General features: G+C 45.9%; 2 protein-coding genes across 3 annotated transcripts in view; one reads left to right on the forward strand and one right to left on the reverse strand.

Annotated features, from left to right (window-relative positions):
• Positions 1-26,141, reverse strand: part of LOC138516807 (catenin alpha-2) — a 3,575,147-nt gene that overhangs the window by 1,647,927 nt on the left and 1,901,079 nt on the right. The window lies entirely within an intron of this gene.
• LOC138516804 (leucine-rich repeat transmembrane neuronal protein 1-like) lies at positions 18,237-20,959 on the forward strand. Its single transcript, XM_069632213.1, has one exon. The coding sequence runs from the start codon at positions 19,175-19,177 to the stop codon at positions 20,735-20,737; it is 1,563 nt and encodes a 520-aa protein (XP_069488314.1). The 5' UTR covers positions 18,237-19,174; the 3' UTR covers positions 20,738-20,959.

A 26,141-nucleotide genomic window follows, 5' to 3' on the forward strand; every position in this document is an offset into this window, starting at 1 on the left:
AATTGTTTTCATTTCTTATTCTGTTCTTTTCTTTTCTTTGTTACTTTCTCTTTTCTTCTTACATTATTTTTCTGCTTTACTAAATCAGTTTTTTCTTAGTCAAAGTGAAAAGTATACTAACAAATGAATACTGTAAACAAAAGTATTTTCTTTTATTCTAAATGTTTTTTTTTTGTAAAGGTTGTTGTACAACCATCAACAAATTTAAAAAAAAGAATGCCTGGATGAATGATGCCCCAGAACCCTCTGCTGGTTACAAAATAGGAGCCGAAGTAGTCAGGTTGCAGAGTTGATGGCCGTTCATCAAGCCATCCTCACTGCAGTGCACCACCAACTCAATGAACTTGGCATAATCACTAACTCTGATTTTGTCAGGAATGGGTTTGTAAAGCACCTGATTAACTGGAAGAATTGTGGCATGCTTTGTGCCAACAATAAACCTTAAAGCAATGCAAACTGATCCAGTCAATTGACAATCTAGTGACATTCACTGAGATGACAATCTATTGGAAGAAGATAAGAGGTAATTCCAAAATAGCGGAGCCAGAAAAGACTGGGAATAATCTAGCTTACTGAAACTGGAACCCTAAAGGGGGATTTCATAGAAACAGAATCCCTGATGGGGGAATTCCAAGTTGCCACTAACAAAAGGTCACACACTTGGATGAATAGTGACCTCTCGACTGGCCAGTGAAGTACAGATACCTCCAATGCAGATTTGATGACTGCACAAAACGAGGACCCAATCATTGGAACATTCTATAAACACATTGAAGACCCTGTGAGTTTTCCTCTAACAGAGATGGATTATACTGTTAAAGAGGATCTCTGGGTGTTGATGACGTTTTCCAAGATGTTCCAAATCCAAGATGAATTGTTGATAAGGAGAGGCCTATCTGTCTGTCACCAGTGACTGGTACCTACCTCATTCTGAAGTCTGATGTTAAACCACACCAATGAGGTGGCCGCTGCTGGTCATAGGGGAATTCATATGACATTAGACTTATTGCACAAGGTTGCCTACTGGCCACACATGGGCAGGGCTTGACACTTACCTAAAGGGGTGTCTTGTGTGTACTAAATCTCAACCCAGTTCACTCACACACATAACTCCACTACATAAAATGGGAATGTCACTGCCTTGGTCAGTTTTGCAAGTCAATTTCAAACCAGTGATATGCTCCTCTAGAGGAATCAAGTACATGTTGACTGTTACACACTTGTTCACAAAGTCGGTATAATCGAATTGTAAGGCAGAGACAGCTGCTGCACTAATGATCAACCACATATTCTTGGGACCTTCTGCAAAGGATTGAGTCGATCAAGGTAGTCATTTTACTAGTGAGGTCATGGCGAAGATGTTGGAGATTCTAGTGGTAAAAAGAAATCTCCACGGTGTCTATCACCTGGCATCAACCGGGGGGTGGTGAGGGGAGGGGTGAGGGTAGCGATGTACAACAAGGCAATTGTGAGTACCTTAAAGAAGTTTAGTGGCAGGTTCTGGACCCAGTTGGGACATCAGATTACCACTTTTCCTTATGTCTATTAGATCTACACTATCTTCTGCAACAAAGATGTTTCCATTAGAGCTTATGACCGGACAAAAAATGGGGTTATTTCAGCATCTACTCTATAGAACTCAGGAGCAGACCCTGATAAATGCATCCACTACCCATAAGTAAATTGAAAATGTAAGACAGCACCTCCAGCACACTTTTGCTTAGGTTCAGCACAAAATATACAAGTAGGCTGAAGGAATGAAGACCTATTATAATCTAAAAACCACAGAAAATGATTCTGAAGTAGGGGACAAGGTTTACCTGTACAATTTTAAAAGGAATCAGACCAAGTAGAAGAAATGTCTTCCATCTTGGCGTGGTGCCTTTGAAATTGTAGATACAATATCACCTGTTGCCTACCAATATCCACTTCCCAAAAGGAGAACAGACAGAAGAAGAATGGGTCCACATCTATCAGTTGAAAAGGGTCCATATCAATCCCAGACAAGCTTTATGACTGATTTAGGAGCCAAATGAAAGTCGAGCAGAGCAACCATCTGAGGATTGAGAAGGATCGAAAAAGGAAGTATGAAAAATGGGATGGGAACCAAAATATGTATATATATATATACAGGGATTAATTTAGTTAGTGCTCATTGTAAAGAGTAAGAAAATAAATATATACAGTTTTGTGAAATTGTGAAAATGTCTTGTATTATAATTATATGCTGTGCAATCGTCTGTGGCAATATGTTGTGTACAAAGTACTGAATCTCTTTTCTATATGCTAGGTAATTAACTTCCTTCACTTCCAGCCTGGTAGCAAGAAGGGAATCTGGGAAGGAACCCAGGGACCCCAGGAAGAAGGAGGCAAGGGGGTGCTGTGCTACAATACCCCAACCCAAAGACAGAAGTAAAGGCCGTAGTGCCCACTCCCTGAGGAAGGAAATTGAGCCAGGGGTGCTTAAACCAAAAGCAAAATATGAAGAAAAAAAAGAAAATGATGCAAACCCCACTCTACCCTGCTCATCCCCACAAAATAATCTTAAAATAAGAGGGTGGGGGAATATGGGATGTAATCAAAGGCCATAAAACCAACAGAACTGTAGGGCCCACCAGCCAGCATTTATAACAAAACCTTCAAGCAAAAAACGGGCCTATTAAGGCAGACTGTGGGGTTTCTGCAACTAACACAACAAAGGGCCATTTGAAAAAGGCCTACCTGTCAATACAAAATGAAAAACATCATTTTAATTCACAACTGGCAGAAGGAATTCAAAGGTCCCTTTCACATGAAAAACAGATAAATGTTCCTCTGCTAACATGAAGATGTCAGGGAAAAGACATAGAGCTTAATCACAACTGTGTCAGTCGGGAAACAACGGTGCCAGTAAGCCTAAAGGCACCGGTGTTTCCAGACTGGCACAGTACAACTCTGCGGGCAGGTGCCATCCCGCCCGCCAGGGTCAGACCTGCTTGCCGGGTTGGCACCCACTTGCAGAGTTCTCACGGGAGCACCTGCACCATTGTTAATGGTGCTGGTGCTCCCGTGCCCCCATTCCATGGAGTCCGCTGGGACTCCATGGAATGGGGACTAAAAAAATTACCGGCACCTGACTTCCCGGTCACCGGACTTGGAATAGCCTAGCGACACCGGGAAGTCAGGCGCTGGTTATTCATTATGGGTCTGGCAGCTACCTGCTGGTTTTACCGGCACAGTTACCGCCGGACCCGTAATGAGGCCCATGATTTGTGTTGATGAGATGTAATATATATTATGATTCACATGCAAAATACCGGCAACCATTTGAAAAGAAAATTCCATTTTGTTTCCATGAAACATTCCTGTAGGACTGAAACAGACCCTTTTGCCTGTTGTGGGGTAAATGTCACAGTAGGACTCCTGCAATGAAAGCCTGGCTTCCATCCCAGCTGTTTACAAGTACAATGAAGTGTGGCCACTAAGGGTGTTGATAAAAACATTCGCCAGACTGTGAGACATTGAAAGCTTATTTCGCTGCAGGGCATAAAACCAAACCGGTACATGACTGGAATGTTGGGGGGAGGTGTGAAAACAGGGGATGAAATCAAGGCTGAACTCTGGAGAAAGAAAATGGAAAATAGAAGCTTTCCAGATTTAAATGGTGATCCACTTCAAATAAGAGGACAGGATGCTAGATGTCTGCAGTGGGGGATCTCTGTGTGGCAGGTGCATCCCAGGTATTTACAGCCTGCACTTCAAACGACAAAGAGACTAATTTTGTTTGTTAAACTCTCATCACGGGCTGGCCCAGAGTGGCAAATGGCCTGGAGACCAGAGAGCTACAATTTGCTTTACATACAGAGGTGCTATTAATTTAAAATGACTATTATTATTTAGCTATCACTCACAGCAACCATAAATCATACTGCCTTCATTTTCAAATAATGTTTTAGATAACTTCCAGTCAATGTTGTTGAAATATAAATCATCCATCTGCGGAATAGCGAATTGTAATGACCAGCTAAAAGATGTTCTAGGCTGCTCTGAACATGTTCTGAATTTGAGAGTTGGTGAACTGGTGGAAGATTAAAATTAGGAATGTTGGGTGTAAATTGCATGTTCCTAACAATTAAGCTTTTTGTACAAACACGGAAATTTGCCAAATGGCAGTGCAAAATGGTGCAGACCCGATTGTCATTTTATTTCATTCACACTGATGAGCTGAATCGGAATATATATATATATATATATATATATATATATATATATATATCTGCAGTTACTAGTACATTCTGAGGTTTTGCCACTTAAGTTATTTTTGCCAAAGCGCTGACATGGGAACAAAAAAGGGGATTTCAAATGGAAGTTGCCATATGTCTGTTAAAATGTCTGTTACAGACTCGTAAACCAATCCTTAGAGAGAGGCCAGATTTGGGAGGAGAGAGAAGGGTGACTGTCCAAACCTTGGTGTGGGAAGGCTTGCAGAGCACTACCCAAAATTGATATTGTGATGGTGGCATCACTGGTATATAAAGTGGATGAACTATGGAAGAAGGGAAGACCTGCTGAAAATGACCATATGAAAGCAACAAGGAAACACCAAAAGAAAATAGAAATTGCCTCTGGGTGTAGATGTCTATTGCTGGGAGGCCTACAAAGCTGACAGGGCCCTATGGTGAAGAGCTGGCAACCATCCTTGGGAGTGGAGTGACCAGACCCCTGTTCTGTCCTCCTAGAGGGCCCTGCAATGTAGCTGGCTTTCCTAAACTCTACGTAGAGGCTTTCAATGTAAGTAGAATTGAAGCAATTGAAAGGAAAGGTGGGGGAATCTGCTTTCCTTAAATCCTTTCCCTTTATAGTTGGTGGTGGGGCGGGGGGAAACACTGTGTAGATCCTTAGTCTATTTAACTAACAAATATTAATTTAATTAATTCCCATTGGCAGAACTCCACGGGATGACTTTTGTTAAAATTCCAAAGTAACAAAGCTCGTTCCCAAAGTGCACTGAAAACTATAGACTGTTACTTAATTGGGTTATCCTAGGGGGCCAGCCTCCCCTAACACAGGCTTTTAAGTGGAGGAAGGGAGAAAATCCAAAATTCGTAAAATCATGAAAAAGTGTGGTGGAACCATAAATGCTATTTGCATTTGTACCAATCTAAATCAAAATGGCACAGCACAATAGAGGCAAATTTCTTGTGATTTAATGTGTGATCGGCTCGCTAATATTGATTCTATGCTTCCTTCTGTCCTCATCCTTCAGGACTTTCCTCTTCTTTTGACATGGTCACCATCCTGCTGAATCGACTCCACGCAAACCTGGGCATCACGGCTCAGGCTTTGGAGTGGTTGACCTTCTTACTCCTGGCCCGACCCATCCAGGTCCAACCCTCTCACCCTGGCTCTTCAATGTTTACCTGGTCCTGTTGCCCCATTTGATCTCTACTTTTTCCTCTAAATTTCAGTGTTATGCATATGACACTGAGCTCTCTTTCAGGCTCCTCTCAGCCTCCTCTCCTCTCTCGCTCATTCCTGACTGTCTAGCCGCAATTCAGGATTGGTGGTCCTCCAATGACCTCTGTCTTAATGCCAGTAAGACTGACATCCTTCTCATTGGGACCCCGGCTCCCGCTTTCCCTCTCTCACTCTGGCCACCCTCCTTGTGCCCTCTTACTTTGCCTTCCTCTGAGGCAAAAAACCTTGATGTCATCTTCAATTCCACACTCTCATTCTCTCCTCATACCACAGAATTGGTCAAAACGGCCCACTACCAGCGGCACCTCCTCAAAGGTATTGTTCCTTTTCTTACCTTCCCCCAGAGGCTCACTGTCTCCAGAGCCATGGTTCTCTCTAGGCTGGCCTACTGCAACAGCATCTTTTCCCTTCTACCTTCCGCTACTCTCCGCCCTCTGCATCTAATCCAGAACAAGACTACAAGACTTGCCCTTGGCCTCCAGCCCAGGGACTGTATCTCTCCAGCCTGGAATTCTCTCTACTGGCTCCTGATGGTGGCAAGGATCAAGTTCAAGAACATCTGCATCATCCACAAGGCTTTCTGGGGCCGGGCCTGCACTACATCCAACTCTCTCTTCCAAAATACCTTCCTTCTTGAGCCCTTCAGTCAGCTACCTCCAACTCTCTTAGGCTCAGACGCTTCTCCAGGCAGAGAGTGTGGGGTAGATCTCTCTCCTCTGCAGGTGCCTCCCTCTGAAATGGCCTTCCTGCCCCTCTCATACTTCAGCCAGACCCCCTGAAGTTCTAGAAGCTTCTCAAGACAATCCGTTTCACCTCTGCTTTCTCTCTCTCTTTCTCCACTACTGACCTACCTGTCATCTGTGCCGACTGGTTGCTTGGCTACCCCCAACCCCAGAGTCTCTCTAGGCACCATGCTCCTCCATGGTCAGTCTCACCTGCACTGCCTCGGGGCCCACTGCGCACTTAGGGGCTGTAACTGTTACCTCTACAGGCCTCCTGCCTCCTTCCACTTACCCAGAGCTGCAATGCGCTGGCTGCACTCATTTAGAGCAATGCTGCCCTTGCACTTACACTTACCCTTTCCCTCTCCCTGGAACTTCCCCTTGCACTTTTGTGCTGTCACACTTGCGCAATCTGAATGACGCAAAGCATAGTAAGATCATTTTTAATGTCCTCCCTCCATCTTCCCCCCTTGTCTTGTCGCACCTAAACAACATGTGTACAGGTGCGTTAGGAATGGCATATCATATAATATCATATCAACCAGACGTTTCATTGTTAGCCACGAAGAAGGTGGCATGTATCATTTTAGTGTGATCTCCATTGTTTATCCTATACCCCGGCCTGGTTCCTGGCTCGCTGTGGGCACAGGGCAGAGTTTTCTGTGACTATATATGAATCTTCAGTGATGGCAGCACTAAAATACGTGAGTGAGTTTGCAAGGCTCCTTGATTGGTGGTTGGAAGGAACTCCCCAGGTTAAGGGGTGTGTTAATATAACTCAACATCTTTCAAGGGACTCACTATGGAAGCCCTTACTACCATTCTTGCATTCCTCAAAGCCACTTCATATGCAGACGACATCCTCCCTGCCTCCGTACTCAAGACACTTCTGACTGAACCCCTCCTCCCTTACCTAACAATCATCAACAGATCCCTAACTCAAGGCACATTTGCCTTGACCCTTAAGACTGGACAAATCTTCCCACTTCTAAATAATCCAACACTGAACCCCGACAACCTCAGCAACTACCACCCATCACCCATTTTTCACTCCTAGGCAAGATGCTTGACAAAGCAGCAGCCATGCAGCCACTCTAACACATGGAAGCCAACAACCTTCTTTAGTTCTACCAATCTGAACTCAGACCCAGATGCAGCACATAAACATCTACCATCAATGTGATCAACAATGTGCTTAAAATTCTTGATAATGGCCATACTTGCTTATTGGTTCCCCTTGAACTCTCTGCAGCATTTGACACAATACACCACGGACACTGACTGACAATCTAAATTGAAGCATGGGATCAGTGAGATCTTTCTCAGCTGGTTCAAATTGTGCCTTGATAATTGCCACCAGTTTGCACAAATGGATTCCTCCAGATCAACAACTCTACCCATCGCCTGTGGAGACCTGCATGGATCTGTCCTCTCCCACAAATCTTCAATCTTTACAAAGAAATACTTGGAACCCTGCTTACTCCATACAACATCCACATCCACCAATAAGAAGATAACAGGAAGCTCTCACTCGAGATATCCTCCATCAAAAACATCCACAGGCTTAAGGCCTGCATCTCATTGATCCAGTCGTGGATGTCCCGTGCTTACCTGAAGCTAAACCCCTCCAAGACTGAATTCCTTTTGCTGACCAACAACAGGACATGCAGACCTGCCTCTCGAATATGCACCCCAAGGCCTTCACATGCCAGCTGGACACTTGTACCACGTCCCATGGGATTGACATTGATAGACACCTCTCCTTCAAACAGCACATATCATGGTAGACACAAACCGCTTGGTACACATTTTCTCACCTGTGAAAATCAAGCCGTTCATCTCAGAAAACAACTTCAGATCTGCTGTTCAAGCTTTGGCCCTCTTCCACCTGAATGGTGGCAGTTCCCTTTTGGAAAGCCTTCCGGCAGCTCTCCTGACATGTGTCCTGCATGCTGCAGCGCAACTCACAAAGAATTTGGCAAATCCGGCCAAATGTCAGACCCTCATCGAACTGCGCTGGCACCAGCTGCATGATCTAATCATTTTCAAATCCTGCTGCATCATCTACAAGGATGTCACCCTGAAGTCTCCAAGCTACCTCACTGAGACATTCAGCATCTCTGGAGGACTACGATACACCAGAAGTAAAGACATGTGCAGACTTGTTGAACTTCACCGGTGCAGGAAGGAATAAACAGAAGACATGCCTTCTCTGTCTATGCCCCAAGACTCTGGAACCTCCTTTGCCTCAACATACAACTCGCCCCCTCACTTCTACTCTTCTGGAAGGACCTTAAGACCCTCCTTTTCAAGGAATGGCTGCTCCCTAACATCTGCTTCCTTAAACCGTCGACACCCTACTTTGCCTGAGATTGAGTGATCATATCCCCACTCTTTCCTCCCCGGGTTAATTGTAGATCCATTCTGACTCTTGCCCTCCCTCCCATGTTGTAAGATCTCTACTGCCTTGTTTCTATGCTCCCTAACATTATTTTTGTATTGGGATTGTATTTTGATTTGGTTTAAAGGTTAAATCTTACACAAAAAGAACACAATTCATAAATGTACATTTAGTCCAGAATCTGAATTCATTTTGTCAGATTTTAAAACATGCACATAATCCCAGTCTACAATATTAATAATATAAACACACACATACTCTATACAAGCAGCATCAAGCAAGCTATCATTAACTTATATTCTAATAGTGTAGAATTCATTAACAATGCTATCAATAGACCCGTATCTGGCTTAAATCAAAAATAGCAATAAATAATCTATAGCATGCCAGAGGAAATGAAATACTACCACTTTCCATCAGTCTTGACCAAACCTTATTCTTCCCTATGTGATTGTAAAGTGCTCTGTTGCATCCCGAAGTAGGTTTGTGCTCAATTAATACAATCATGATAAAAAATAATAATAATAATAAAAATAATAATAATAATAACAATATATGAGTGGTTTCTAATATCTTGGATAGCTGAGAGGAGGAGTGTGGCCAGGAGCAATGTTCCACCATTTTGAAATGCCCTAGGTCAACAGCACCACCTGTGACCCTTACCAACTTCTTTCAGACAAAGCACTCTGGGAAATTTGCGTGGCGAGAGGGTTTGGAAACATCGACCCTAACCATCTCATTGCCGAAAGTACCCATTAGGAAGACTGAATAAAAACCATCTTGGTTTGGTCTCGAACCACTGCAAAGTGCTTGGAACCATTCTCAAGGCTAGTCTTTGGCTAGGCTACCTTAAAGCAGCGAAGGAGTTATACCATTTGGATTTTGACTTTTTTACCTTTATGATTCGGATCACTACTGGTTTATTGGTAGGTTGGTGCTGACTCAAGTTTCAATCACTATTTATCCCTGAATTCATTCAGAGCAGTAGACATGTCGCCCCTGGATCATCTTTTGCAGTTGTGTGCAGTTAGAAGCTCTAAGGGATTTCAATCAGGCACACACCCAAGTCTCGCACAGCATGTAGTGCACACATGAAACCCTTATTTATTTGTGTCCATAAATTCAATATTCTGAATGATATACCATTCATATCACACCCTTCTCAAAATATCCCCCCCTTGCCCCCCCCCCCCCCGGTCACACTGAACCAGGAATAAGGCTAGTTTGTAACTGTAAATATTTATTTATTTATTTAGAATTTAGAATTTAAAATCACAATATATTTTTATTAGGTAACAACAATAACCAATGGGGTGACAAGAACCATGAATAATATCTTTAATGCACTTGGAAACAGGTTATGGACACAAAAAGAATGCAGCACAGAAAACAATACTTTGGGTTGGTTTGGAACAGATAGCACTGTTGTTAGAGGTTACCCCTGCAACACCCCTTAACACACCAATAGGCAATTTAAAAAGATGTGAGGAGGGAACAGGTACTCCGAAATATTACAGACCCAACAGAAGATCACTCCCACCTTCCCCCATTAAACAAAAGAGAAAAATGGATTTGACTTTTCAACTGCCAGGATGGCTTTGAAACTGGCTAAGCAAAAACACTAAATGTGGTAAAATAATGCTTAAATTATTATACATTTCTACGGGAGCCACTTTGAACAGATGCGAGCAATCACAAGCAATGATTTAATCATAAGAAAACAATTGGAATCTCAAAGGCAAATTGGGAGATAATTTAAAGGCAATTCACACATGTAAAACTTTTGCTAAATGTAAATTGGCAGCAAACTTTTACTATGTGATTTTTATAAAAACAGATCAAATACATTGTTTGTGGAGATAGCTAAGGATGTTAGGTATCAGTGGGAATTGAAATTGTGTTTCTATCTTTAAAACTGAGGGAGTTATAGAGGTTTTAGTGAACAGTGTTTTTCAGAAATAAAGACACAAATTTGGAAAAGAACTTCAGATTAAAACCAAAAAATATGGGTTATACTTTTACTCAAGACTAGAGCATGTAGACTAGACAACCAGGTTGGGTCGAAGTAAGCTCTGAGACTGATTCATGACTTCAGTAACAGCACCTTCCCTGGCGGAACCAGTCGAAACACTCGAAGTGGGATTTTTGGATGAGAGCTACGCAAATTAAAATGACTATGAAAATGACTCTTTGGCAAATAGACAGGGTAAGATAGCACTAAGATTTTGACACTGTTACTGGTTATGAAAGTAAGGATAGTTCAGAGATTAGGGTGGAACAAGATAAGGCAAGGTATACAATAGTTCTCTAGCGTCCTGTTAATACTCACAATCCACTGTGATTTAAAGTTTTAGGCCAGTCAAGATTCTGGTTAATGGATTGGATCTATCAGGGAAGGACAGCACATCAGGCGCAGGAAAGGATCAGCTAGGCCAGTCCCCATAACTGCACCGGATCTGGCCTTCTTGTTTCTGGATATTTCAGATCAGTGGGATGGAGAGTTCATCAGGCAAGCATTATGGTAGCAAGCTAGATAGTTTCAGGATGCTTCCCCACACCACAACGCTCCACTGCATTGTAAGGGTTAGTTGAGGATTAATTGAGGATAGAGGCCTAGCTGAAAATGGTTCAGCTACTGCTTGGCCTTGTGATTGGCGTCTGGATCTGGAAGGATGTTAAAGGCTGAATGTTGAATGCTGGATCAGAGTGCTTTGCTGGAATCAGAAGAGAGAGTATGTATGTGTTGTCAGAGGTCCCTATTTATCATGTCAAAATGACATCACAAAAGTGGGTGTATGGGCCAGCTTAACTAAACTCGCCCCTGTGAACTGGGATTGGATCAGAGCCTCATCTCCACCTTGCTTCTGAGCAATTGGACCAAAGACAGATGCTGTCAAATTTATGGTTTGGTTTTTACAATACTTAGAAACCTCCCCTAACCACTAGTATCAAAATCAAATTTTGTCCTAAATACATATTTATACATTTGTAACTTCAACGAAAATCACATGCAAGGATTACATATTGTATGGAGTATCTGTTCATCAAAATCCCACAGCTGTGAGACCTTGTTTCGCCTTTTGCAGCATTTTGTCAATTTTGCCATGAAAACATTTTCCAAACTTTCTCGAACTTTCCACACATGTGCATGTTTACCATCAGAATATGTGTGCAAGGTTTAACAATTCTAGCATAAATAGAGTTCCCATAAAACCACATATACTGCCATTCCTGTTCAGAATATGCTACACAGTTCCACCACATTTTGAAATATAGGGCCACAATTAGATCAACAAATCTGCCCTTTTTATATTTTTCACCACCTCTGATAGCGAGTTATAAGTCTCTAAAAAATATGTTCATTACATATTCTTAGCGGCAAATGGTCAGCCTTTTGTCTGTCTCTGGAGGCAATGAGCAGCCCTCACCTTTGGGATTTCCTTCTGCAAGCCTTGTTTACAACCTTTTCCCACATCCATTTCCTGGCCTGGAGAATCTGCCATTGTTCAGTCCTTGGTAGCAGAAAAAAGTCTGGCCTAACCCACAATTATCATGTGGCAGTGAGCAACTGCTGAGAGGAATGACCTCCCTTTAGGTGGATACCTGTTTTTCAACCTCTTGCAGGCCCAGCAGCCTAAGTTAATTCTTAATTTCTTGACTGGAAAGCCAACACAAAACAAACTTGTTGCATCAAATGATGTAGATAAATTACACTCTTAGATTTAAACCTGTGGGATCAAAAAAAACTGAGATCCGTGTTACTTTCAGCAACAATCCTTTTATATTTGCTCATCTGGCAGATCTTTAGTGTTAGACAACTTTAAAGTTTAATCAGGAGAGCCCATTTGACAGGGGCTGTCACTCACAGGTAGCCCAGTGTGGCTGCACACAGATTTTTGACAGGAATTGTCATTCACATGCAATACAGTTTTGCTGAGAAAATGTTTTGTTCTTAACATTTCAGGACCTTGTAAATTCACAGTGCTTCATTGAATTAACTGAATTTTAGCGCCAAGCAAGATTTTGAGTGTTGGAAAGTGTTACGTACAAGCATTTTGAAGTTTTAGCAGCAAAGTAAATGATTTTTACAGGCAAATTCTGGAGTTTCACTGGCAAAGCGCTGCTGCTCCCTCTGCACTCTATGTTTACTTGTCATGGAGCCCAATGGCACTTTTTCTGCAGCATGTGCTCTGTTCCACCACACATGCACCATGGAGGGCAGGTTGTGCAGTCATCTTTTTGTGTGTTGAAAACGCGGTTTTGGAGCTCTTGGCACGCACAAGGGTTTTTGCCGCTATTTTGCTATTTCTCGCACCATAGATAGCAGAGTGAGGCTGCATAGTATAGTAGAGTGGGTCAATACATCCCACAAAGCTTAATGCTCCTCTAACCACATGTTTACACCATTTTTTGCAAAAGCGATATAAGCAATGCCGCCTAAATAGGCAGTTTGCAGTAACAATGGTATTGTATTATTTTGAGCAAAGTTGTTGCAGTGTCTACCAGTTCTGTTCCCCCTTTGGGACTGGCAGCTATGCAAGATAACAGAGTGTTATCTGGAATTTCTGGGTTTTCCTGAGGTCTGAGTCTCTTAGCACGTTGAACTATGTGACCGTTATTCACACCAATGTATGTGTTGGCACATTAATTAATCCTTCTGTATTCGTGTTTACGCATAGTTTAGAACCTTTACGTTAAATTACTGAATAGTGGCTTTTGTATGTTCATGAATGTTTTCATGTGTTGGGTGACTCTGGGATAGAGAGGAGTTGTGGCCTGGACGTTTATCTGCCAGATCCCAATGCATGTATTCTGCAGTCAAATCCCATCTCCACCTGCAAACAATTTGTGATTCTGGTCAAATCACCCTGTGTGGGGACTTAGTTTCTATGTCCTGAGATGCACAAGGAGATATAAACAATGTGGCGGGGATGCATGAGCCCCGGTCTTAGATGTTTACTTTGCCACTTTGTCTGGAAAAATCCATTTGTGTGTTTACACAGTGTTGGTTGGCACCTTAGATCCAATTGAGACTTTCTGTCATGAACCTGCTCTGTGATCCTAGCCAGATCAATGTTGGTATTTATGGTTTGTTCTAATAACACAAAGGTACCAAGAGTGCTTATGAGTCTCTGGCTCAAATCCCTATATTTAAACTTGAAATCAATTTGTGATCTTAGCAATTTCTTTTATAGAGTGTGGTTTGTTTGGTGGACATGCTCGAAGAGGAAAAGAGCACTTGATTTTTGTGTCCAAGATGCCCACCCTGGTTCAATGGTTCCAGGATTAACAGTTCTCGTCATAGAATGTACATTTGCTCTTGATGTCTAATGCTCGGTCTGATAATTTGCCATCTGGGAAGGGTGTGAAAGCCCTGTATTTTTTTATTTATGTTAAGCAATAAAATGATGTGGGTGATTCCATCTCAGAAAGTGCAATATGCTGAGCAGATTTTCCTTTCATAAGCTCCATTCAAAAACCTATTGTTTGTACTTGTGCCTTGCTACATCCGTATTGTGATCTGCAGAACCTGCTCTACCAATGGCAAAGAGCAGTTTCAGAGTTCACATGCACCATTTCACATTTGCAGTGACAGCAAGGTCTCTGCAGTGCAGAGGCTGCATTTCAGATATGCACCCCAGACAGCAACTATGATGATTATAAGCAGCGCGTGTTGGTGGCAGGGTAAACTCTAAATTTAAGCTATGCCTGGGTTATGACATGGTGCATGGAAGTACTCATGAACCATGCAGCCACATGCAGTTTGTTATCACACATGGGTCAGCCCCTGTGAGCCACCTGAGCTGTGAAAGGTGGTGTGTATTCTGGCCAGACAAGTTGATCTTGTCAAAGTGACAGAACAGAAACTTGAATGGCCATGCCTCCTCTTTCATCTCTCTGTGAAGGTGGGTAACCCCATCCTCCAGAGACAGTCACATGACAGGCAGCTGTTCTGTCCCAGGCATCAAAGAAGAACCCCCATTCAGGTGGAGTAGCCTCACACCAGGGTGCTGAATTTCTAAAGGCCTGTGTTGCTAGTGATAAGGAAAGGGGTGGGGATAGTGTTGAGAGGGGGATTTTGTACAGTGCAGGAAGACAGGCAAATTCCAGCCCTGTCAGGAGCAGGCATTGTACCACTAAGTCAACCTGTGGACGTTTACCTTTAATAGAAGGGGTCTCCCACCACTTCTTCGAATCATCTTTTGGACTTCAACCCTTGGAGAAGAATTTGTTTGGAACCTGCCGGGAGAACAGTTATTTCCACAGTCATCCATTTGTGAGGTGAAGGCAGGTGTTCCAAGACAAAGGGGAGCTCTTTCCCCTAACCATCCCCAGGGACCAAAGGGGGTGCTCTTGTTGCTGGATTAAGACCTGCTTCTCTGCCATCCACAGTTTTACCCAATACCTCACTGGGTTGAAGAACCCCTGTGGTTTTATGCCAAACACCCCTATTTTTGGGAGCCTGTGAAGAAGGGCCCATATTGTTCCTGAGCCCCTGGAGTGGGACTCACAGAAACCTGACATGTGACCGGCTGCTTGAGCAAGACCTGCCTCACTGCCAGCCAGAGCAGTTAGTTCCCAGGACCTCACTGTGTTGAAGAGCAACTGCAGTTTAGTGCCATCATCCCGGGTTTGAGAGTATGAGAAATAAGAAGGGACTTAGGGACTCATTTTGTCCATGAGATCCTGCATTTTCACTCACAGGATCCTGACTGGCAAGACAGCCAGGAGCCTAGTGTTTCTCTCCATTGAACTGCTTGGAGCTGTAATATAAGAATCGTTTGAACACATTTGAACTACCAGGACCCTCTGGTATGCTCTTTTGTACTCTCCAGATTTTTTCGAATTGCTCACAGAGCTCCAAGAAATCTGATTTGGCGATGCCGTACCACCAAGAGCTGTAAAAAAGTACTATTGACAGCTAACTGCAGAACTCTGTTCTATTTCTGGGCCTTAGAGACTATTTAGGTCACTGTTATCCCTTTGCACCCCAGAACATATCCTTTTTGAACATTGTGTTATTTAATTATCTTTTCATCCTCTGTCTCATTACCCAAAGTGCTGTAACTGTTGACTTTGCATATTAAGTGTTCTTTCTACAAGGATGGGGTTTTTGTAGTGTTTTTTAGTTAGTTAATACTGCAGGGCAGAAGTCGGTGTGTTACACCTGGTAAATCAAGGTTTGTTGCTGTGTTATGGTGAGTGCTATCAGTGGATGTTCTTTGATGTTTGAAATTATCCTCTAGATGTTAAGTTTGCCAACTAGAATCAATGAGTTCTGGGCTCAAGTCCATGCGTCACCTTTTGATTGCAAATGTTTTTCTAGGCAAATTGCTTTGTACATATGTGTTGAGTTCTATGTGGTATTGGCCATTGGGGATTAGTCAAATGTTGTGGTCTAGTGACTAAGACATTCATCTAGGTTCCCGGATTCCTGCCTAACCAACTTGGCTATGATGTATAATACTAAACAATTGGACCACCCATGATTCCATTCCCTACAACTCCAGTCTTGGCTTTCCAATAGATGATAGTGTGAGATATTTAGAACTTGAAATGAGTGATTACGGTGTGGCCCGTATTTAGGATTGGGTGCTCGGGTGATAGAAGCAGGCCTAGAATCTTGGCTACCCATCCAGAAATCAGCAGTCTTGGGGTCTCATCCCCACATCCTGATCTGAAAACATAAAGCAATTTGAGTGGCTATTGTGACAAATGAAATTTCCGGATGAAAGTGGCCCAGGGGTGAATGTCGGTTTCTAAACCATCAATCAGCCCCACACCTCTAATACACCAGAATGGATCTGAACAGGTTGGATTAAACAATCATATCATTGAAATGATAATCCTCCTTGTCCAATTTTTGTAATGAGGACAGAATGGCATGTTAATTTCCTCTAAAGGTTGTGGATCATAGATTAGTTGCAACACAGCAAAAATACAATTGTTACCCAATGATAAATGGAGTGTCCATTCAAGCTTGTATAACAATATCTACTTTATTACAAAACCGACAATCTAACAACACTACACAATACAACCCACCCTTTAAAGGAATGCAGAGGACAGACAGTTATAAGAAGGAAAAGGGATGCACACTAGAAACTGACTGGAAGGTGGTTGGCATGGTTACTAACCACAATAGTTGGCAAGGGTTTCTTAGCTTCAGCAAAAGGGGAAAGGGGTCTTACAATGTCTCTAGGGGCCTTCTGGCAAGGACCAGGGGGACAGAACCACAATATACCTTTTAGTGTTGCTGTTCTTGGTGCTTGACAATGTGAAGTCAGATTCAGGGCACTTTGTTGGATTTCCAGTCTCCTTTGTTATCCTCTGCAGCCAGGCCCCGTGTGTGTCTGTTTGAAGTATTCTCTGTTGGTATGATAATCGCTGCCAGTAGCTACAGGGCCTAACAAAAGAGCAGGATGGTTCCATGGAGCCTTTGTCAGTTGATTAGGCTGACCATGGCAGGTGGAAGGTTGGTCCCCACCCTTACTGGTGATGACATTGTGCACTCGTCGGCTGTCACATTCAAACCAGATATGCCAGGGGCAGACTGTGCCTGTAGGCGTGGTCCACCCCGGAGTACACAGGTCTGTGCTTTGTCATGGTTTGAGCATAGGAAAATGTGTATTGTCGTGAGGTTTGTCTACTAGCATTCCATTTCATTCAAAAATTCAAAAAAAACCCTGCGAGCACATACCCAGCATGTGGATGGTCGAATTCCTCACAGTGATAGTGTATGTGGGGGAGAATGGGTGCTCTGAAGTTAAGAGGAGTTTCAGTCTCATAACAAAGGTGGACACTCATGTTGCAGGACACCTGGGTTCCTAATGAACCATAGCGTGTATTTCTAGGCAAAACACTTTATGTTTCTTTAGTGTGCTGTGTATATGTGTGGCAAGGTGGTGATACGTGGTAGAATACCAGTTTACCATTTAGAACATAATGTGTGACTCTTGGAAAATCAATGCCTATGGCTTTGGGGAGATGTGTGCTGCAGGCGGTCCTCGGTGGTGGGAAGCAGGATAAAGACTAACCTCTCCTCTGCAAATCCAACATCCCTGCTTCCATTAGTAGCTGCACAACTTGACCACAATTTGTGATTGCAGTGAAATCAATTGAGTTTTTATGGAGCGGTGTGAGGCTGAGCGCACAAGCGGGTTGTTCGGGGCAAAATCCTATGAAAATCATTTTGTGTTTTTACGGTGCAATATGCATGGCAAGGCGTGAGAATCAACGAAGTGTAGTGATTAAAATGCCCACTGATACTCCCAATGATAGGACTCTACTGTCGGCTTCCACACTTAAACCCAATGTGTGATCTTGGTCCCCTATACATCTCTTACGACATTTATCAAATATATCGGTGCTTAGAAATCTAATTTAGTTTTGTTACGCGTGTAAAGCAGGACTGAGGGCGTTCTCAAAATTGTATTATTATATTGAGGTATTTTGTTGGAAAACCGATTGATTCAGGGTACAAGTGTGGGGCTGAAGGAAATTCCCCTAAACACGTTCGCATTCAGCCTAACCTTTAATACCCATGTCATAAACAGTGAACAGGATTTACTTCCAGGGACTGCTCACAATGTTGCCATATTTTCCCAATTGCTCCCACCCCCTTTTCGTCTCTGAGAGGGGGCGCAGCGTGCAAGCGTGTGGCGCTTACGGCACTGAGTGAGCGCTGAGCGCCTCTGCATGCTCCAGCAGCAGTGAATCCGGCGCTCGGCAGAAAGGAGGAAACAGCCTCTCCCTCGCCACCCTCGCTGCATCCCTCCCTCCTCCTCCGCCTCGCATCACCTAACGAGCCTGGCGACAGAGGCATGGGAAAGCGAGACCTCCCCAGCTTCCCCGGGACCGCGCTGCGAGGCGACTCGGCGGCAGCAGGAGGACAAGGTTGCGCCGGTCAATGGTGCTCCGCGCAAAACACTGCGCGTGAAGCAGCGGCAGCAGCGTGTCGGATCCCCAGGGAGCCATTAGCAGAAGACGTGGATTCCCCGCCACCCAGGGAGAGCTGCTGTTGACTGCAGGGAGACGGGCGGAAGAGACAGGCGGAGGGAGCGCGGGGCAGGAGGACGAGCCCGGCTCTGGCACTCCGGGAACTTGCGGTTCTGGATACATCAACCCCGCCGACATCGGCCGGTTCCAGCCCGTTCCTTCGGCACCGGGAGCTGTCTGGCATTGCCCGCACCGAGAGGGACTGCTTTGCTAACACAGAAGGGTCTTTTTAAAAAGTCTTGCATACAATTATCGCCGCAACACAAAGGAGGCAGCTGAATGGACCTTGTCACTCTGGAAAAAAAAGAACATGGGCAGGACACTTTTCTAATTTTGTCTCCCAAAAGAAACATGCTATTTTTTTCACTTTTATTTAAATATAATATTTCTTTGCAGTGTATGCTTTGGAGCATCTAACATGCTGACACCAGGAGGAAACATTGTCTTGCCTTGCTTATTTTGGGAACTTTAAATGCGGACGGGCATCGGTCTATGCCCACGCTGTCTTCTTCTTCTCACAAGATGATGTAGGATTTGAGGGAGGGGGCAGGGAATCGATGGACATTCTCCAGCCAACGTGGAACTCTTCTCGCTAATGGATTTCCTCCTCCTGGCTCCCTTTTTAAACTGGTTGCTGAAGAAGCCCCCTGGGTGGATTTTGTGCACGCTGGGTGTGTGGGTGAATCTCATGCCCTTGGTTCATGGTGGCTGTCCGCGGATGTGCCGGTGCGAGGCGAGGCTCCTGTACTGCGAGTCGCTAAATTTCACCGAGATGCCCCAGAACCTGTCCGGGGTGATGGGCTTGTCGTTACGCTACAACAGCCTCTCCGAGCTACACGACGGCCAGTTCGTGGGGCTGATGCAGCTCACGTGGCTCTACCTGGACCACAACCACATCTCCTCAGTGGAGGGCAATGCCTTCCAGCGGCTGCGCAGAGTGAAGGAGCTGACCCTGAGCTCCAACAGGCTCACTCAGCTCCCAAACACTACTTTCCGGACCATGCCTAACCTGCGCAGCGTAGACCTGTCCTACAACTTGCTGCAGTCTCTGGAGCCGGACCTTTTCCATGGTCTGCGCAAGCTCACCACCCTGCACCTCCGCTCCAATGCCCTGCAGTTTGTGCCCGTTCGTATCTTTCAGGACTGCCGCAGTCTAAAGTTCCTGGACTTGGGCTACAACCAGCTCAAGAGCCTGGCCCGCAACTCCTTCGCAGGCCTCTTCAAGCTGACCGAGCTTCATCTGGAGCACAACGATCTGGTGAAGGTGAACTTGGCCCACTTTCCGCGGCTACTCTCCCTACATTCACTTTGTCTGCGCAGGAACAAGGCAACCATCGTGGTCAACACGCTTGACTTTATCTGGAGGTTGGAGAAGCTCGACCTCTCGGGCAATGAGATTGAGTACATTGAGCCGCACGTCTTTGAGGCGGTGCCCAAACTTGACATGCTCCAACTAGACTCCAACCGCCTGACACACATCGACCCACGCATCCTAGCCTCCTGGAAGTCCCTGACCAGCATCAGCCTGTCGGGGAACATCTGGGACTGCAGCAGCAATGTGTGTGCCCTGGCCTCCTGGCTAAGCCATTTCCAGGGCCGCTCGGACAACAGCCTGCTCTGCGCCACCCCAGAGTACGCCCAGGGTGAGGACGTCCTGGATGCTGTCTTTGCCTTCCATCTTTGTGAGGAATCCACAAGCCCAACCCGTGTCAGCCTCACAGCAGCCAACAACAGCGGCAAGATGGTCCTCTCCAGGCCCACTAATGCTATCCCCAGCGATGTGCAGGACATGGAGGTGGAGAGGACCACAGGCGTATTGACAGTAACTCCCCCCAACGAACTCTCAGAAAACACGGCCCAGATCTACAAAGTGGTGACTGGGACGATGGCCTTGATCTTTTCCTTCCTCATTGTGGTGCTGGTGCTCTACGTGTCCTGGAAGTGTTTCCCGGCCAGCCTTCGGCAGCTCAGGCAGTGCTTTGTAACCCAGCGCCGGAAGCAGAAGCAGAAACAGACGATGCATCAAATGGCCGCCATGTCGGCCCAGGAGTATTACGTGGACTACAAGCCCAACCACATCGAGGGGGCCCTGGTGATCATCAACGAGTACGGCTCGTGCTCCTGCCACCAGCAGCCGGCCCGGGAATGCGAGGTGTGAATAACACCGCAGGGATTTCCAACCACATGTGGAGGCCAGGAACGACTTGGAACACCACACACTGACTGGGATTGCCGGCGCTTTCGGGGACTTGTCCAGGCATTTCATGGCAACAACAAAAACACATGTAAGAGGATTCTCGCTGACAGACTGGATACTTTAGCTTTATCATGTCTTAAATTTGCAAGGCAGCAAATGTAAAAAAAAAAAAAAAAGATGAAAGATGACTTATTGGCAATCAAAAAACTAAACAAAAACGTCCATCTCTTGCTCCTATTCCAGACCAGTCAGTGTTCAGGAACACGAGAGTGTAAAGAAAAGGTACCACGTTGTTTTTTTTTTTTTGTAATCTTGTTTGTTTAAAACAAAATAAAAAAAACATATTTACAGAATATGCGAGTTTGTAAAATAAATGATCGACTTTTTCCATGAAACTGACATATCACCTCTGCCTTGCAAGCAGGCTGGCACATGAAACCTTTTAGATGTGGGACACGTATGATGTGCAGGGTTATTTGTTTATTTTTTTCGAAGATATATTTTACATGATTGTGTTAGGAAGTGTAACCCGGTGGGGTAATGCGCCTGCTGCAGAGATCTGGGGCTAACGTGCTTTCTAGACGGTGTGCACATCATCAAGTCATAAACAATGAGTAACATTGAGTCACTTTAATTTGTCAGGGGAAGGCACCTGTTGTTACGGAGACAAGCTGCTACACCAATTACGTGTTATATTACGAATAAACCAGGTTTCTTACTGAGCTCCTTCCCTGAAAAAAATGAATGATGTCTATTCTCCCTTTTTGCCCTGTTGTCGCTCCGATATTAAATGTCGGCCTGTGTTCATTTCAACTGCTGCTAACGGGTATGCCACTTGCTGTTGCTAGGTCTGGAAAGAGATCCTTGGCTACGCTAATGTCGGGACTGTGGGGGCTAGCTAGCCTTTTTTTGTTGCAGCCCCTGAGATTCTATATGGGCCTACCTCCAAAAGACACGGGACTATAGCCACCCCCCACCACCAACCCCCCCTGGCAATGACTCTGGCTCAGCGTGTAGGCAGCACAACGCACACTGAGTAGTCGAGGTCATTAACTTGTTGTCGCAGTGTTTGTGCCGCCAGGTAAGTCACCACTAGGACCCCTGAAGGAGAAAAGGCTGCGCCAGCGCGGGGTGCTCCCTGCAGGAGGTCCACTAGCACCCTGACCAGTCTTACCAGGCTCATATGTGGCCCGAGCACACACACATTGCACGCGGCCCACGCTGCACTGTGGGCAGCGCTTCTAGCGCCTTTGCACTCAGAGGCGGCCGAGCCCTTCCTGAGTCCCACACAGCAATCTGATTCCGCGAGCAGATGCGGCTCCTCATTTCACCTTCTGATAACCAGGCTGCGTTGCACGCGTGGGAAACGGCAGGCACTGGAGCGGAGACAGCCATCCGATTTCCCAGCCTTTTTCTTTTTTTTTGGGTGGAGTTTTTTCTTCGTGGGTGTAATTCCACAGCAACCGCTAGGCATCGCGTGCTCAGAGCTCGCCGTAACACACGTGTACAGCGGGGCGGGACGGCGCCCCCCACTACCCCTCACCTGGCCCCCAACCCCCTCTCGCCACACACACATACCGCCTAGGCGACCTGCTGCTGCTCGGGGTCAGCTAGACCCCCGCACGCGCAAGTTGCGACAGATAACCTTAGTCAACCCTTCTACTTAAGGTGGCCATGCTTCGCCCGACCCCCCCGCCCACCCGCCTCTCACCCCCAGCCCTGTCTCCGACAGCGTGACCCGTTTAGTTGTGTCCTAGCAATGCCTCTGCGTGTTCTTATATATGACGAAGGAACCGCCGGCGCACACCGAGACCCCCGCGAACCCCAGCTTCCGCGCTCCAACCTGCTGCCTCTCTCCTCGCCCTCTCCCTGCCAGCCCTGGCATTCTGGCGTATGAAGCGCATGGCACGACACGGGTGGCTTCCGTGGGGGCTCTGATTTGGCAATCTTGGCAAACCGCGTGACATCACGTGCCCTCTCATTAGCTTCTGCTAAATTTCGAATAGTGAGACTGCACCACAGTTCTCCAAAACACGAAATAATGCAAGTGGCGCGAGGCGACCCCGTGCCCACGGGCCAGGAAATGAACCAAACCACATTGGTGCAATGTATTCTAGGGTGAGGCTTGTTCTAACTGAATTCGTGCAGGATGACGATCGATTACCACACTGAGAACACACTGGTAACATTCACCGCACGTGATTGTCTGTGCCATAGGGCCAGTTAAAAAGGGGGCCCCTGTACGCGTAACCCTTTTTTGCCCTTAGTGAAGGATGGCATCGTCGCTCTGCACTTATTGGCTACACGAACCTACTCGCGGGAGCAGCGGGTGCAGAGAGATCCGATATGAAAGCGGGCACTGGGCCAACACCGTCCCAGATAAGCCCGTATTTGTTTTTCTTCCTTCAGCTTTGCTACCTGTCCGATGATTCATTCACCTGGTCACGTCTAAAGGGGGAAACCACCGACGCGGCTGCGGGGAGCCCCCCCACCGCCCCCCGTGGTGTGTGGTGCGGGCGCTGCACGCTTGCCTGCACAGGCTTCGTGCTCTGATCTCCCGGGGAAATGGTGCTGGGGTCACCCGACGCACCCCTGTATATCGTGCGCCTTTTGGGTGCCGAGCGTTCAATAACTCCCCGGGTACTCGGGTTGACAAGTGTGTCGTTTTTTTTTTGGACTCCTGGTCCGGCAGCTGTTGTGTGTTCGTGAGGCCCTTGCAAGCCAGTCTAACCCACATATCCTAGTGCAATGTTCCATTTTGCCACATGCCAGCCCTCTGTTGATGAGGTGTTTTTGATAGTGCGTCTTTACATCTGTGAGCTTCCGACCTCTGTATCACTGCTCATGCTATTGACATTGAATGCTTTTATTTTGCAGTATCTGTTTGGATTGTGTGGTGGCAGGCGCATGTTGTTCTTGTGGCTATCTGTGGTGCCTGATCCTGTTTCACTTGTCTAGAGTGTGGGGGGGGGAAAGAGAGAGAGAGAAAGAAAGAGAGAGAGAGAGAGAGAGAGAGAGAGAGAGAGAGAGAGAGAGAGAGAGAGAGAGAGAGAGAGAGGTTCTGCATGGTTTCCAGGGTGGACCGAATCATGGGTGTGGAATGTGCTTATATGTGAGTGTGTGGGGTGTGTACAATTTCACTTCTGATAGGGGTAGGTACCTAGATGCGCCCTCGTGTACGTGCCTGTGTGCATGTGTTTTTTGGGCATTGGCTCTTGTTGACTTGTGTGTACTGTTTGTGTGTGGGTTGTGGTATGATTATGGGCTGGCAATGGTGTGGCTATGTCTCTTTTCTACACACGAGGCGTGAGTGTGGCATGCGCCTCTGCGCAGGTTACTGTGTGAGGTGTCTGCGTGGCTATGACGGTGCACAGAACAGAACGAGGCTGCATCCGTGTGGCATGCGCCTCTGCTCAGGTTACTGTGTGAGGTGTCTCTGCGTGGCTATGACGGTGCACAGAACGAGGCTGCATCCGTGTGGCATGCGCCTCTGCGCAGGTTACTGTGTGTGGTGTCTCTGCGTGGCTATGACGGTGCACAGAACGAGGCTGCATCCGTGTGGCATGCGCCTCTGCGCAGGTTACTGTGTGAGGTGTCTCTGCGTGGCTATGACGGTGCACAGAACGAGGCTGCATCCGTGTGGCATGCGCCTCTGCGCAGGTTACTGTGTGAGGTGTCTCTGCGTGGCTATGACGGTGCACAGAACGAGGCTGCATCCGTGTGGCATGCGCTTCAATGACCGTGGCTATGTTTGGGCGCCTGTGTGACAGTCTCTGGAGTGAGGGTTGTTGATGCATGAGAGGTCTGTGTGCTGCTGAGCCTGTGTGCCGGGATCTTTGCATTGCCCTGTTTCCTGTGCGAGGAGCATAGTCAGAAGAGAGGTGTGTCTGTGTGTGTGTGTGTGTTTGATATTTCAGCAGTATCCGCAGCAGAGTTGGGCAGGAGTGTGTGTGTGTGTTTTTCATGGCTGGTGTATGGAGCAAGTGAGGTGTGTGTGTGTGTGTGTGTCTGACATGGCAGGTGCTCTGAACTGCGGGCGTGTGTGTTTGATAGAGGCTGAAGAACCTTGGGTGTGGGTGTCGGGACAGACGTACGTGCTACAGACTGATGACTTGCAGAGACTCCTGGATGAGGTGGATTTTTCAAACCTCCCTTGAATGTTTTGCTCGCTTGTAAGGGGCCGTTTATGATTTATTCCACCTGCTGTTCAGATGGGTCCATTGGTCCATCACGTGTACAATGGTGCTTTGAGCAGCAGGGTTGTTCTTTCTGAAATAGGAATACCACGATTGCCCCTCGAAAGTAGTACACACCTCCAGCACAGGCGAGGAGTGGGCAGAGCGTGTTTCACGGCACCCTGGCTAATGCATTCCCCGGGGTGCAAATGGAAGAATGCTCACTGTCCCCACACGCAATAGGACTATGTCTGAAATCGTAATCGAGGTAGTGTCACGTCGCGTGTCACTGGCAACACGTCTCTCAATTGCATGGGACACAGACCTCCTTACTTCCATTGCATCCACACACAGGCAGCCCATTCAACCAATAACAATACACGAACAAGCAACGATTAGTCATTTCCATTATTATTAGTATAATTATTATTATTATCATTATTATTATTATTTTAATTTCATTATTATTTATTATAATATTGTTTTCTAAATGCCTCTGGATTTTTGGTTTTGAAAAGTGAATGTATTCCGACTTAAATATCTGAATAGTTTGCAACTTCTCATTTGTAGCCTCAGTACCTTTGGGGAACATCTCCCCAAACCACATTCACTTGAAACAGGAGAGCCTTGTGTGGAGGGTGCTTTTCCGTAGACCGACCACTGGGGGGAAAATGGCGCTGTTGCTTTTCCAGACCGCACAGCCCTCAAGTGATGTGCTTGAGAGGTTATTTTTTTCTGGTTATTATTGCGCCTAAATATGGCAGGAAGCGCCAGAGCTGCGAATTGTCAGTGGGTATGGAATGTGTTCATTTTCATGTGTACTGTGGGCATGTTATTGAATCTTGTGACATTTGAGCGCGTTAGAGAAGCGAATGCATGTTTCCTACTGACATTTTCTGCCCACGTTCACTTGGAGCACCGGATGTGCGCACGCGCAGGGGCAGAACGGATATTTAACCGTGTCATAGACCAGAACATTCCGATCAGAAGCAGATATGACGGCAGCAGGACTGGTAGCGGGATACAATCCCAGATTAACATTGTGGCTCGGCAAAAAAAATCAACTATAACAACGAGGTTATAACTCATACAATTTCTTAAACCCAAAGCTTTTGACTTGTCCCGCCTTGAGCAAACTGTGCTATGACATTGTTTTTTATTGAGCACTTTCGCCAAATCTCTATACATAT

Source organism: Ambystoma mexicanum, chromosome 6q (genome assembly GCF_040938575.1).
Source record: "Ambystoma mexicanum isolate Mex_15411 chromosome 6q, UKY_AmexF1_1, whole genome shotgun sequence".
Classification (NCBI taxonomy): domain Eukaryota; kingdom Metazoa; phylum Chordata; class Amphibia; order Caudata; family Ambystomatidae; genus Ambystoma; species Ambystoma mexicanum.

Bases quoted from the DNA above. Each gene is read 5' to 3' on its own strand.
- LOC138516804 (XM_069632213.1), top strand. From the start codon at position 19,175: ATGGATTTCCTCCTCCTGGCTCCCTTTTTAAACTGGTTGCTGAAGAAG.